Source organism: Diadema antillarum, unplaced genomic scaffold (assembly GCF_040938485.1).
Source record: "Diadema antillarum isolate AM-2024a unplaced genomic scaffold, OU_Dant_1.0 seq00000320_RagTag, whole genome shotgun sequence".
Classification (NCBI taxonomy): domain Eukaryota; kingdom Metazoa; phylum Echinodermata; class Echinoidea; order Diadematoida; family Diadematidae; genus Diadema; species Diadema antillarum.
The window spans coordinates 1,634,353-1,650,612 of record NW_027271339.1 but is presented as its reverse complement, the minus strand read 5'-3'; the positions used below and the strand labels follow the sequence as shown (position 1 = coordinate 1,650,612).

Here is a 16,260-nt window from a genome sequence, read left to right as displayed (position 1 = left end):
GTGTTAGAATAATGAGGTTAGAAATATTCACGGAAATGTTCTCTGTACACAATTTTTACTGATAACTATGACTATGTCAAATCTAGAACTGATGGTCAAATGGCAAAACATGCTCTCCCAGGGATGTACCTTTTTGTGATTTATTTTTGTCTACTTTTTTTTTTTTTAACGTCAGATGTCAGATGTTAAAACAAGAAGAATTAAGCACAGATGTGTGCATTCTGAGCAGGATCCAGTGTGCCAATGAATCATAACCCATCATACTCTGGAGGGTATGAGATAACATCCCCCTTTAGCTTTGCTCAATCTTGAGCAATTCTTCTCTGAGCCAACTGCTCAGTGTAAGCACCTGCAATTGCCTTCTTGTGACACGCTGCAGTACTGATGGGTCTCAAACAGTATCACTTAACCTCACCATGTTGCAAGAAGAAACTGAGAAATGCAGGTAATAATATTATGGTCATATATTTAACTTTACAATAAGCAATCTTTCAGTAAGGGAATATTGCATACATTGAAATACATTTAATGATGAATGGTCCCCTCGGGTAACATATAACCTGTTAAATCATCATGTCCCAAACAACCAACATTAAAGGGGGGGGGGGAGGTACACTTGAAGCCCAGGCATATTTTGGAGACTCATAGGAGTGAATATGTAAAAATCATCTCATGGAAGAAGACCTCTTTAATTGTTTCTTTGTGCAAGAAAGAGTTAGACAGGAAAATTGCTTACGGATTCAGACAAATAGTAATCATTCACATTATTTCTGTACACATATACTAAATTAGAATAATAAGAGTCCTAGACACCCATATTATCTTAAGCATCCGTTTATCTTAAGCAGATTTACAACTCTCCAGTTAACACAATAAAGAATATATTTGGAAATTTGAAGACTCCACAACATAGAACAAAAATCAAGTCAACTTGTCTACACAATGATTTTGTTAGGCAACTACAACGGGACTTGAAGTTTGCATACAAAACAACGCACATAGAGTAAGTATTGCCAACAAGAAGTTTGTGTGACTGACATACTCCATGTGGTCAGGGTTCTCTCCGGCTACCATGTGAAGTGGTCACAAGGTCAGTCATATCCTATACATAATGCTACACATGACTATATATTCAACCAGAATACTTTTCACACAGAGTGCAACCACTCTATATTGTGTTTTTTTCTCTCTCTCTTTATGACAATACATGTAGCCACAATTGTCATACCAAGCTTAGAAAGGTACACTCCAGTACTATAGTATGTAAATATCCAGGCCCCAACAGGGTAGAACAAAATTTCGCTTTTTCACATGTACACCTTTAGTATTGTACATTCAGGTACACTTCCCAGTGATTTTATTTCCCCAAATTTCACGAGCTGACCGAAATCTGTGAAACTAAGAAGACGGGTAAATATTGCCTCCTCTAACACAAAAGGGATAATACTTCTTTTTCATTCTGCCAATGTGGTCTTTAGTTGCAAATTCAACCACTAGCAACATTTGTCTTATCAAGTTCCAGTTCACAAAATTTAAATGCAAAATAAGTACTCAAATAAAGAGGACAAACCCGCAAAACAGCAACATTTTATATGCAGTAACAAAGGGCAGCAGATTATTACAAATTAGAGTAGGCAAACATTATAAGAAATAATTGTTGCTCATGGAATAATGGTAGTGGTCTACCTAAACATTCAAAGTCATCTGGAAGAAGCATCTTAGACGTATCTCTCAATTTGCCGGTGAAATAGTCCAGTTTTCAAGCATAAAATATCATTAGTTCCTTATTTTCTTGTGAGGTTTGGGTTCTGACTGCTGATAGCATTACCAAGTTACTACACATTCTTAGAGACAAAGAAAAGAATAATTCCTTCATATGAATAAAATTAATGTCATGATTTATCTTTCTTTTCTAGAAAATAGTTCTGCTCAACTGGCACTCACAATCGATGTCCATCCAAATTACTAAGTAACATTTAAATTGATGCAAATGCCTCAATTCATCTATTTCTGCAAAAACTCTGACCAAGTTGCTTTAGTTAATTGATTTCATTCAGGTCAATTTTCTCCAGGAACAGAAAGAAAAGAAAGAAGTAGGGAGAGTTACATACAGGGGTTATTACAAAGTTACAAGTACACAATACCCTCAGATCTCTGCAGTATAAAAGCAAATAGATGATTAAAACGATAAGGGACCATGACCCCTGCAGAGGTCATGTAGTAAAAAATTCTTGAGCATGTGGCGTGACAGACACAATCACTCTCTGCATCACACCATCACTGGTAGTGTGGTGCTATCAGAAATAAAATACAAGTTCAAATAATTATTTCCTTGTTTAACAATATTGCTGTTTGCTGGCAACTTATACAGTGAATTAAATGAGAACAATATACTGATAATATTTGATAACATTTTGGTAGCTGGTCTCAAAACATTCTGAATATGTCAATACACCAGCCTTTCCCGTTCACTATTACATGACCTAACTATCTTACACCTGTTTTGTGGTAGATCAGGCTTTGTAGACTAACACAGGCCACTGCATGAAGGTTAATGTTGATGTCACATTTCCATACAAGGCATTTTTGATGGCTTGATCCTCCATATTTCTTAACTAACATCATACAGAGAAGCAAGAGAATTCGATATAGCAGTCTACTTTGTTGATGTGATACAAACACTCATAGAGTAGTTAGTAAGTTCTGGCTCAACCACTAAGTAGACAGTAGATGTATGAAAAAAACATTAGCTTTTCACAGATCACACACATAGAGCGGGATACTTTCAACAATTCCGTTCATATTCTCACCTTGGGTACACTATCATCTCTACATCCTTTTCTATTCTTGATAACATGCTAATAGCTCAGACACAGCAGAAGAACTTACCCCTACCTTTGATCAGCCAAATTTTCATTCATAAATCAGTTGAACTGAAAATAATAATGTGAGAAACTGAAAGAGCCAACAAAGAAATAAAAATGAAATAATGATAGAGAAAAATGAAACATTCACACCTTGCAAACAAAAACTTCATGCATGCAGGAACTCACATTAAAATGAAACAATGAACTCACACACAGATATCAAAATATATGCAGATTGCAATATCATACAAAGTGTCTACAATTGACAGAACATTCAAGACGACACTCCCAGTACAAAAAGTATATTGATGGCTATCTGGTGCACATGTGAAGAGAAACATGTGTTAACACATTCTATCAATCATTCAGGTACACCATAAAGCATATAGATTAATACCACACCAAAGTAAAAAAAAAAAAGGAAGCTAACACAGAGTATTTGGATCAAAGTTTTCCAGCAGTGAGTGAACAGAAAGTAAGGACATGTCTACTACCAAATGAAGGAAAAAGGTATTACCAACGAAAGATAAAGTGATCTTAGGTACATTGTAGAATTTGATATGTCTTGATAACATATCGGAGTTGTCTGAAATTGTCATGCACGTTTGTTCAGCAATTAAGACATATTTCAAGATTGTTAATGTACTGGCAAATTGTGCACACAGTTGTGAGAAAACGCTAGAGAGGATGACCCTGAAAACTCACACACACAAATGTAGGTTTGTGAAAAACAAGATGTTATCTTTAATAAACTAAGGGTATATAGGTTTTAGAAGAAAATAACTTGGTTGATAAAAATAGTTCTTCTACTACATCATATTTTTACGACTGCCGTTTAAGTTACTCTTACACACATAGGGCCTGTTTCATAAAGATTGATCATAAGATTGATCTTACTATTGATGCAACTGCAAAAAAGTTACACACGATTTTCTATGAAATCTGTGCTTTATATAAAACACACATGTCATTATGAAACAGACTTACCATCAGTATTGATCTTACACTTGATTCATCGAGTTATGCCCACAAAATCAAGCATAAGATCAACTGTAACTCTTTATGAAACAGGCCCCTAGTTTGAAGTTCCAAAAATGCTAAACAAGCTTTACCTCAATTTCATTTTTCTGGGCTGCCTTTATTTGTTCTAAAAGCAATCGAGAATACAATTCACTGTGCCATAATCAATCATACACACCTAGCAATATCCTTTGTACCTATAGTGTATTGGTACATGGCTCTAGACAGGATGAGACTTTCCATATGAGCAAAGATCACAACATATATTGAGTCTGAAGAAAAAAGAAAGAAAAACAATCCTCAAAAGATGGCTGTAGCAGTGATTTGGTAGTCACACAACTGTGCAATAAAACTTGGCCAGAAAAGATATAGTGAGCCTAAACAAAAATATGATGTTAAGCACATTAAGCACCACAGTGTCAAGGAAAGGCAATGTGCACTAAGAATACTATTACACAAGGTAACTGTGTTTCTCCTCTGGTAAACACACATGGAAGAGTATACATGACATTACATAGTAATGCCAAATTAGGCAAATTGATTGCTTTGTTTATAATTAGGTCTAACCACATCAGTTTACAATTTTACTGCTGTCTGCTACTGCTTCACAGTGCTTGTCCCAAATAAAATGAAAAGTAGCTCTTCCAAAACACTCTTTCAAACATTTGCTTTTTTTAGATCTACATTATACTATCACAAGACATCATAAACACTGTACACTACTATCATACAATAGCTAGTGTGTACAAACATGACATCTGCTCCCTGCATCATAAAGCTTTTAAATGAAGAAAATGTCCCATATGCCGTATATTTTGTCAGGAAGATTTTCATGTACTGTAAAAGTGGAAATTGTCGCGGTGTTGAAATTTTCGCGCATTTCGCGCAACCAGAAACTAGCACGAAAATAAAAGAACGCGAATATTATTGCTTGCCATATGTTCCTGTGCGTGATGACTTGATTCCACGGAATTAAAAACACACGAAACTCTTCTAACCTGCCCAAGCGCGAAAAATTAGTCGCGCGAAAATATCCACTTTTACAGTATCCTAGATTTTCACTGCCACATTACCTATTACAACACAGTGTACAGCAGGTGTCTTCTGAACATCCTTGATATCCAGCAAGGTGACACACACAATAAGTGTGTTTTCCTAAACTTCATTTGCTTTTCATGTTGAATGTCTTAAAAATTTTGCAATTTTCCATCACTTACAGAACAATTTCGACACCTCTTAGCACTGTTAATTTGAGGCTTACACAGTGTCCTGTGGCAAGGGGGGGGGGGGGTGAACCCAAGAGACCTCTTTACAGACCCCTGACTGACATGAGGCTATTATTCAGCATTGACTGAGCATTAGAGTAGTTGGCGGATACAATCATTGTACAACTATCCAACAACCTTAGATACAATTACAAAAGAGTATGATCTGACAGATACATCACAGCTCTTCAATTTGTAGGATCACGAGATAATTCATCGTACTCTCTCACACCTATGTTCTTCACTCTCAACGGAGTGCATATCTTTACATGACATATTCAAAACGTAATGAAGTTATCAGTTGTTCCAAGGGACTATCGGTAACGTGTACTGATCTACAATGTATGCTAAAAAGAAGAGTGAATATATTTGCTTCATGTGATAAAGAAGTAGTACAAAATGTCACAACTTTCAGAACTCCTCAAAACTGCACAGTTCTTGATTTCACACCCTGGCACAGTTTCATGCTGCCGAGTCTAATGTTTGTCAGGAGCTTGAATACTGCACTAATGTTGGCTATGCACATTATACATTTATCATACGAGTGGAGACTACCAATATGCATCATTATACATTAAACTTGACCAAAATATGGGTCTTGTTCTTCTCTGCTGGTGATGTCAAAGTCATCAACAGTTTCCTAGCTTATTGTTTTAAATAGAGATGAACAAAAACCTTGTGGAAGTCTAGTATTACACTAGCACTTGCATCAACCATTATAACACTAGGCATTGCCTTTGTAATACAAACATGATTATAATGGAAAAACACCTTGTGCAAAAGCTAAAGGTAAAGGTAGGTGGATAGCATCTGTAAATGCTGAGTGACAAGCAGAGGATAGAGGGAGACAAAACATTCCTGGGTCAAGAATCTCTCAATACAGCACCCTAAGGCCTTTATGACCACAAAAACTCAACTCTAGATTTCTCATTACGTACATTGGCATGGTCTCTTGATTAAGAATAGTCACTCATATACTAAGCAGGGTTTGGTGTGTTCCTTCCACACAAGTCATTAGCATTCTACTGCTTAAGAAAGAGTCCTGTGTCTATGGCATGAAAACTTTGTTTTTTCATGAACAGCAAAAGCAGTGCATGTGGTTAATTCTCAAGTGCATGAATATTCAAGTATATATGACTGTGCTGTATTTACTTCAAGAGCATTTCTGTCAACTGAAGCTTTACTGGAAATATCGCTGACTTTGTCTTATGTGTATATATTTTTCAACATTTGGCTTCCACACAAAAAAAAAACAACAAAAAAACAAAAAACCATGATTGTAACAACTTCGCCAGCTCTATATGAGAGACTGTTTGCACTTGCTGAAGATGCAACCATAATTCACACCCGATCCATGGTAGCATTTAGATGAGAAACCAAACATACAAATGTAATTGATGAGCTTACTGTTTGATGGTGCAGCATGGCTCATTATGACATCTCAAATCAATCTTGAACTTTGACCATTTTGTTCCATTCAAACAGTATCCTCTTTGTCTGATGAACCAGGACTATGTTCACAGCAATGAAAAATGCATATATGTTTCACTCTTCAAGTATGTGTATGTGGTATGCACTGCTGTCCCATTCCATGCATGCACCTTTAAAATGAAACAAGCACAAATATAAAAATTTCAATTTTTCCTGCCTTTGTTGAACCATATGGAGGCAATAGTGGTGCTCCTGAATGAGGAAAGGTGGGCTGGGATGAGACTTGATTCAACAGTTCCTCATTATGGACAAGTGTGCTTGGGATTCAACGTCTCAAGAGTGTTTGGTCAGCACTACGAAGTTGGCCAATAACATTACTGGTAGCACACCACTGGGTTTCTGACACGACTTTGATCCTATACATCCAGCCATGGTTTCAAGGTTGCTGTCATATTGATTTAAATCTGGGATACATGGGTAAGTAGATCTCATGGATTCTCTATATAAGTTCTGAACAGTCTCTATCACTACAAGAAAGGTTGGAGTAGCCGTCCTGCGTGAGAAGGGGACGGGTCAGTCAGTGCTATGTGTCATCATCGCTGTCGTAGCCTACTGTTGACATGAGGACAGTGATGTCATCTGGCTTCCCACCTGTGAGACAAACATAGGAATAAGAAGGATGACATGATTGCCAGAGAATGAGCCCTACACTGTACCTATGTCTTACTGTATATGAGGTACATGTAATACAATTGTTGCGTAACGTAACAGGTAATCCCTTGTGCTCTGAAATGTACTCAGCATTGACAGGAAGAAATCAGGAAATCCATTTTGACTGAGCACAAATGGCACTGCATCTCTTATTAAAATGTTGGTAATCTAAATTTGCATATCATGCCTTATATAACCCACATTTAGAAAAAAAAAAGAAAATAATTCATCAACAATAGGATCAAATGAAGAGTTCTCATGAAGTAATGTCAAACACATACTTCTTGACTACATGCCACATGTGCTCTTAACATTCAAGGAATGAATAATTCATTTAACCCATTTCAGTGCCCTGCCATACCGTAATCATGCATGGAGTCTGATGGCATTATATCAGATGATTTTTCAGTTCTTTGCATAAATTGTGAAAATTAATTTGACCTATCCTTGAACCTAAGTTTGTTTTTTAAACCTAATCTCCACCCCATACTGGTCATTCCCTTGTCAGACTGATCCACGTACTCACAGGCCCGGTGACACAGTGCAATTACCTCACTGATAAGAGGCCAAAGCTTTTGAATTCGTAACGGTCATCAACGCACTGTGCAGAGGGAAGGACAAAAAATCTCGAAAGTTCACCTCCTCGTATCTCCCTTATTTTACCACCAAATCCCTTGAAACTTCACACATATATCTAATATGGATATATCATCCGTCATATGATTTTTGGGCGAAAATGCTGGTGTATCTTTCGAGATATGTGTATTTTTCTGTTTGAGTCGACTGTGGGAAAGGGTTACGATTTTTCCCAGACATAAGTCTGCGCCTGCATGAATATGCATTTGATTAACATATTACTAGTCTGTATACACCAGACTCACTACCTGTGAAGTTTTGTGTTTGCGCAATTAGTAGTTAGGTAAAAATAAGAGCAAAAAGACAACCGAATTTAAGAGAAAATGCAGGACATGCACAACTAGATCATTTTCCTTCGCATGCGTTCTCTACTGGTCAGTGCACACTTAGCCAATCAGCGGTGTCAGGTTCAGCGCAATGCGACAGGATTCGGTTTTCGGTCCACAGGGTGGTGAGTGGGCAAGAGAGGAACCCCGCAATGTGCTTCAACTGTTTCATGCAGCACGAAAACCGATACATCGGACTGCGTACGCTATGGATTTTATGTGGGTCACGAGTGACAGTGATCTCGATTTTTTTCCAGACATAATAACCGTGCGCCAAATGATAAAGAAAAGATATTTGGAACACTGTCTACACAGTATGGATATACTACCATAAGTCATATACCGTAGTTTCATTTTTGGGAAATGAAGGAAAATGTGAGAAACTAACACTTGTTTTGAGACCAAATTATCTGTTTTGGAAGCTAAGTTTCGACGTTATTTTCACAGGTTTATCCTCAATAAAACCCAAAATAACCAACATTACGAGTTAGAGAATAGTTTCTTCTTCAATTTGCTGTATAAATTCAATCATTTGATGGCTTCTGAGGTGAGATATTGCAATTGTCCTGCAACACTTCCCCAGCGGTTTTGCGTACACAAGCTGTTTACTTTATGCAAATGAGGCTTTGAGGTCATATTCTTAAATTAGCGAGTTAATTGCACGGTATCGCCATGCCTGCTCAGTATGTGGTTTGACTAAATACATGGTAGCAATTGCCTTTTACATCATTTACATAACAATTAGCTTAAGATTCATCAAGAATCCTTTCCGCAAGATCTTAAAGAGGACTGCCAGGTTAAGGAAGATTATAATCCATTCATTTGTTTGTTTTTTTCAAACACATGCCAATTATGTATCTGCAACATGGCTTTGATTTTTTTGAAGAAAAAAAAAAAGAAATAATTAATGGCACATAAAGAATTAACAGAAAAACAAAGTCATGGTCCAGTGGTACCCTATAAAAGTCTTTACAAGGAATTACTTGGTAACACAACATTCAAGGTGATGAAGTATGTCACATTTTTCTTGAACCCATGATTATAAATATGGCTGACTTCTAGACTATTAGAATTTAACTTTACCCTTTAATTCAATACTCTAAGAGGTTTTGTATTAAACTTTGTTTGTGGATTACTCTACAGTGCTATATTGCACACAGTTTGGATTAAGTAGTTCCTAAACTTGTGTTTGAATAAAAATCTTTGAGATTTTGATATTTACTTTGATTCTGATATTTTCTTAAATTTTCTGTATTCTTGTTGCTAAACACTGTGATCTGTCACTCATGCACTAAGGTTGATATCCTTCTCTTTGGTACCCTTTAAGTATATTGTATTAATGAGGGAATGTGCATAAACTGTCATGTGTGGATGGAAATCAAATGGAAAGACAGCTGGATGGATGAATGGACAGGTGGACTATCCTTCAACATGATGACCCCATTACTCATAGTGTACTATGTCACATAGATAGGACACCTGATCAGCAGAACAGAATATTGTCACATTTCATTATGCAGCTACTTATTGATGGCTTTGCAAAGGGATTCAATAAGGATTAAAAAAAAAGATCTTTAGATTGATTAAAAAAAAGAACATACATATTTGTCTTTGTTCACTGCTGTTATGTAATACTTTTACTCAGTGAATATGAAAGAAAAAGGAAGAAAAAACAACAACCCAGCTGTAAAGAGGGGAAGAGGCATTTTGCACTTCCCTTGGCTAAACAAATTAAAAGCAAAATCAAACTATTTCTCATCAGTGATTACTCCTGTAGCTATTATACAAAACTGATCCACTTGTGTCCAAACGATGTCATTCATTTTGAAATACACCAATTATACAGTTCACTCAAATTGCCAGTCCACATATTGTGCTTTAAATGTACACCTGTTCAAGAAGAGTTCTGGCTACTTTTGAATACCATTAAAATGTATCACCATGAAAATTGTATAAGCACAATGTCATACCAGCTTCCAAGACTTCCTCAAATTGTCTTGACTGGAAATATGTGTACAAATTGGATAAGCAAACCAACATTTTATACAAGCATTGCTAGTTTTCATATCAAGAGGCAGACATGTATCATACATAAATAAACAAGACCTCTGAAAGCTGGGGGAATTCCCTTTAATGAATTGATGACTATGATGGTACATCCCAACACATAGGAAATGGCTTCTTCCTCTGCAATCAAGACATGTGTGTTCAAGCATGTGCAATTTGCTCTGTACTTATCTTGCTCATTAGTCATACAGTACCTGTGAACTCCATGCCATTTTCTCTGGCATGCATGGCAAAAGGTGACATGTACGTAGGGTCGTAGGCTAGTCGTCTGGCCTTTGCTGCAATGTCATTGACAGCTTTCTGTACACTGGAAAAGGTCTGGTCCTGCACACCATGATTTACAGAAAGAAAAAAAGGGGGAATGGGAAAAGACAGATCAGGATGGAGGGGAAAAGGAGGGAGAGAGAGAGGGGTAGAAAATGTGAAAAAGAAAGAGATATACAAAGAGGGAAACAAACAAAGAATATTTATCAATTTTGCACAAATTTATTTCATCAGATATTCATCATGCATATATATGTGTAATACACATTGGATTTGTGAAAAAAAAAAGCCCACTGAAATTAAGAGAGGGTAAACATGATATACATGTAGGGAACAGTGTAAAATTTAGAAAGAAAAAAAATATTGAAGATATACAACACTTGGCTGAAGTTAACAATCACTAATTACAGGTAATTTGTGATTTATGCAAGTGCTAAGTGGGGAAATGTCTCCACTTCCACTCCTGCTACCCTTCCCAAAACCCTTTTTCGTCCTTCTACCACAACTTCTTGCCTGGTTCCTGAAGTAACATTACCCGACAGACGTTGGTTTGTCGAACTGGATACACAGATAGTGGATGATTAAAGGACAAGTCCAACCTCATAGACATGCAGATTGAGTGAATGCAGCAATATTAGTAGAACACATCAGTGAAAGTTTGAGGAAAATCGGACAATCCGTTCAAAGTTATGAATTTTTAAAGTATCTGCGCAGTCACTGCTAGATGAGAAGATTACGACAGTGTATGATGTCACATGCATAGTAACGATATAAGGAAAATATAAGGAGAATTTCACAAAATTCTATTTTTTTTTTAAAAGTGCACATTTCCTCAACTTGTCTCTGACATATGTTAAGGGTAATATTATTCCCCTTGCCTTCTGAAAGAGGCAAGTCAAACATTCTTCTATAATGCGAGAAAAGTGAAAATATGTTGAATTTTCATTATATTTTCTTTATACCATTCTATGCATGTAACATCACAAGCTGTAGGAGTCTTCTAACCCAACAGCGACTGAGGAGAAACTTCAAAAATTCATAACTTTTGAACAGATTGTCCAATTTTCCTCAAACTCTCACTGATGTATTCTACTAATATTGCTGCATTCACTCAATCCACATGTCAATGAAGGTGCACTGCACTACAGTTGGGCAATATCTTCTTGAAGAAAAAAAATGAGAGGTGTGAAGTTTTGTAAAGTGTAAATATAAATGTATCTTGACAGTCCTGGTTTAGTGGACTACAGTGTCATGATTTGTGTTGTTAATCTATTGAAAACATCAGGGGGTAAGGTAGTTAGAAGCATGATTGATGAAGTAGAGTCAACTCTTGCAATGGTTGAATCTATTCACACTATAGATTAGGCTCTGACTTCATACACAATATCATACAGGAAGCTTACAAGATGCAATGGACAAATGCTTTTCAATTTTGATCTGAAAATTTACTTAAACATGGGCAGAAATATGACTGAAGTACTCAGCTTACACTGACACAGAAGTAACTACAAGTAATTACAATGAAAGAGAATAGAGTACAATGAGGAATGACAGATAACTCAGTCAAATGATTCTTCTTGTGCAAACAGTGTGTACAGTGTGACCTATTGTACACATGTAGGAGGGTGTACCCTCCTACTCATTTTATCTTTGGTGCCACTTACACTACACATTGTGATCAGACAGACTTGTGACAGAGTCTACACTGTAAATGTAGCTGGCACTCCATACAAGTTTGATAGTATATACAGACAGTGAATGGTCACGAGTGCGATGGTACAAGATTTCGCACAAGGTGAAAGATAAGGCACTCTATTCAACAAGGCAGAGCCGAGTTGAATAGCGCACCTCATCTTTCACCGAGTGCAAAATCTTGTTCCATTGCACAAGACCATACACTATTTGATTTATACAACACCTCCAACATCAACAGATGTGGTCCACATAGATTCTTAAATCTAGAAACAGCAACTATTTTCTAGTGAATGAGTAGTTGCAGTCACAGTCAGCCATGTACGTATGTACGAGAAACCGATTGGTTAAAGTTGTCTACAAAAATGAGTGACAAAAGTACACGGTATGCCATGTAATTGTTGAGTGCGTGCGACAAATGTCTGTTTATTGTGACATCTGAGCCTTGCAACGGAATAAAAACTTCATGAAGTACAAGAAAATCACATTGCTCCTACTCATCCTATCTATATACTTCAGGTGGACTGCCAGGATGAAAAGATGAGAAGAGAGGAGTGTGGCTTGAGTACATTACAGGCCTGTACAATAAAGAAGATTTGTAGCCTCTATTCTCAAGCAAGTAAACACAGCATAAATCAGCCTTGTATACTGATCCTGGCAGAGAATATTTGATGATCAAACTGTGGTACTTATCCATCAAAGGTCTGGTATTTTAAGAACCTCCACAAACAGGGTGAAAAGATAGCATCAAGAGGTGAAATGCCAGTGAAGTCACAATGTGATTAATGCATAGTGAGCTACAATCATCCCTTACTCTGTACTGGTAGAAACCAATTTATCCCTTCCAACTCTTCTCACCTATTTCTCTCTGTCTTTTCATACACAACCATAACTATCATTTCTGCCTGGTTATAGTGTTAAAATATTCTTCATTCTTTCCTTGGTCATTTTCAAATATTTTCAACTCCTCGACAATGACATTTATACACACATACTTTGAATTCAAAACAAATCAAATTGCACTTTGTAGTTTATCCATTATTCCAAGATTCCTTCTTACACTGTAATTTCATACACTCCATGCCAGAAAAGCATCTTTACAATTGAACACTGCTGGATTTGGACATGGCAAGCAAAGTAAAGTTACTATTTGTCTTTACCCCATCTAGAATGTGGTGCATGAGAAGCTATGACTCTCACAGTGACGTACATTCAATATGGAGCATCCAGTGCCACCCCCCCCCCCCCCACCCCCAATTTGGGTATCTGTAGCTGCACACACCTCATGCCTTTAGTCTCATTTGGGTTTAACAAATCAGACATATCACTACATTTTCTCTTACAAGATAGAAAAGTTGCCTAAATCACACCTTTATGTATGACTTTCAGCTTTTAGTTGACAGGGTGCTTTAAAACATTACCAGTACTGGAGGCAGCTCATATTACAGCACACCATGCGCATCACAGCTAATGGAGAGTTACACCCTAGGTACCCCTCTAGCATGATTTGGTGCACAGACGGCACACCATGTATATTTAGAAAGATTACATGAATGCACCAAAATGCACTCAACATTATGTCGTATATTTTTCTAGCATCAACAGATGAGCAGCCATGCACAAGAAAATGTAAACAAACAAAAAAATGCTCACAAAAATCCATTCTACCCAACAGCACATATGCCCCAACTCTAGGAGAATATCACCACTGACATCTGACCAGTGAAAGGTGAGTCTAATGATCAATGTACACTTAAGCCCAATGGGTGATTTAAAATGGCTAATGGCTATTAAACTAGTGAAGAATGAGAGTTTTTATGACCAGATTCCCTGAGCACTGTGTCTACACAAGGGACTTGTGACAACAGCAGAATCTAATCCATCAGACTTGCTGCTCAGTGTTTTTACATGTGGTTGGTCTGGCAGCTACATGAACCACTACTGCCATGTAGGCCTACATAGTGTACAGTTCACTTGAATATTCATGTCTCAACATGGCCCTAGATGTATTCATAGGCTTGCAAACCTTTGGGAATTACTGTTGTTATGACTAAAATTATTCTAAGAAGGATCGTACAAAAAAAAAAAGATATTTATGTTGAGGTGGTTTACTAATAATGTTATTTCAGGTATAGATTGCATAATCAATACAAATAATTTATGATCACTTATGGTCAGTTTTACAGTAAAGGGTGTAACTTTGATGTGGCAAGGGTCAAAAATTAAAGTTGTGTTTCCATTTTTATCTTTGCCGTTATTTTATATAGGAATGTCTATATTTTCAATATTTTGTCATTCCAGAGCTTAATTCTTAGGCTAAATATGAAAAATGAGGTGACTATTACGGAATTTTAGATAAATTTAGGTAAAAACAACAAGAATGTTTTGGTCACCCACAGCAACCAAATGAAGATAAATGGTGGAGGTAATGCAACTTTTCATTTGCTGTGAACATATATTTGAAATATCAAAACACTTTTCCCCCAACAGATATTCACTCTTGCAATCATTTGGATGTGAACTTCAAATTCCAAGGTAAAAATGGTACCTGACAAACTATTTTTAAGTTAAAAGAATGTTCTAGAAGCAAGAGCCACTCTAAACATAGCCCTAAATTATCTCTTGGTAACAAACATTTATCAACCCAAATCCCAAAGAAATTTGATTATTTTTGACAAAGTTGAAATTTTCAGACTTGTGAGTTTCGGAGGCTTCAGTTAACAAACTAGTGTGTTTCGGAGGCTTCAAAACTGGTAACACAAAGTTCTAGTCCTGTATTCACTTCAAATAATAAAACTACAGTAAGCAACTATCACTACATGCTAGAATAAGAACAAGGCATCAATAAAATGTGAATAACAGTATACAGATGTACATTTTATGGCAGTGCATAATGTTTACCCTTCATACAAATTGTACTTATTATTATAAGGAAATTGGCTTCCACAAAAGTGAATAACAAACTGTGTACACTTTGAGCAATGCTCAGTTCGAATTTATGACATTACATGAGGCAATATGATTCTAAAGGAAACTGCAACAGTAGCAATAAAAGTACACTGATTAGGAACATCTTTTTTTTTTTGCGGCTTAAAGTTAGCAGCAACGCATGTTTTGGAGGCTTCATCATGACTGTTAACATGCAAAAATGGTCCATTTTAAGGTGATATGAAGTACTTTAATGCAGCTGATTGTTTCCAAATAACTAACAATGTTGTAACATTTAAAATAGTATTTATTTGTATGCAGAAAAAAGACTTTCCAACATATATGTTAAGAGACAAAGAAAAATATTTGAAATCTTTATGCTCAGTTGTCACAATACACTGTATTTGCATATCCATGACTTTGGCAATGCAGAACATGATTAGGCTACACACATGTACAGCTGTATGCATTTGTCAAACTTTTCATCATAATGCAGTAAGAATTACTTTCAATGAGTTAGAACTATAGACTTAACGCAAAGATTATGTTTGCTTGCTTTATAAGTGCAGTTTGTGGGATGTATATTGACATAAACCACCCATCATAATTGTTTTATATACATGTGAAATCAATTTCAACTGTTGATGAGAAAGGGATAGAAAATAGACTATGTGATGGCATGACGGTTAGATTACAACATAGCATTGTAAAATATAGAAAGGGGAAAAAAGGCTTATAAACATTCTTTTGCATATGACCATGCCTGATACCCCCTACTATAGCTATCAAATGCAGTGATCATGGTCATAGAACAGCAATCTTAAACACCGATCAGCCATTCCATGTAAGGGTCATCATCAAACTGTCATCATCAAAATGGAGTTGGAATAATCAATATATTGGTGATATTATCATGGAGCTCAATAGAAATTGAAATGGTCAAGATCCCATTCATCTTTTTGAATCGCCTGTTGAAAAGATAAATGTACATACCCTACCCATGACTGTGTACGAATTTGAATTAAAAAAAAAAATGTTGACCAAATGTATAGT

At 36.4% G+C, this 16,260-nt stretch overlaps 1 protein-coding gene across 1 annotated transcript in view; it reads right to left on the bottom strand.

The window, feature by feature from the left end:
• Positions 1-550: 550 nt before the first annotated feature.
• The window catches only part of LOC139730521 (protein phosphatase PTC7 homolog), a 59,254-nt gene continuing 43,544 nt past the window's right edge, over positions 551-16,260 (bottom strand). Inside the window, exons 5-6 of the mRNA XM_071641369.1 lie at positions 10,518-10,647; positions 551-7,234 (exon numbers count right to left, since the gene is read on the bottom strand). Of these exons, the coding sequence (XP_071497470.1) occupies positions 7,167-7,234; positions 10,518-10,647 (198 nt within the window). The 3' untranslated portion in view covers positions 551-7,166. The remainder of the gene's footprint in view (positions 7,235-10,517; positions 10,648-16,260) is intronic.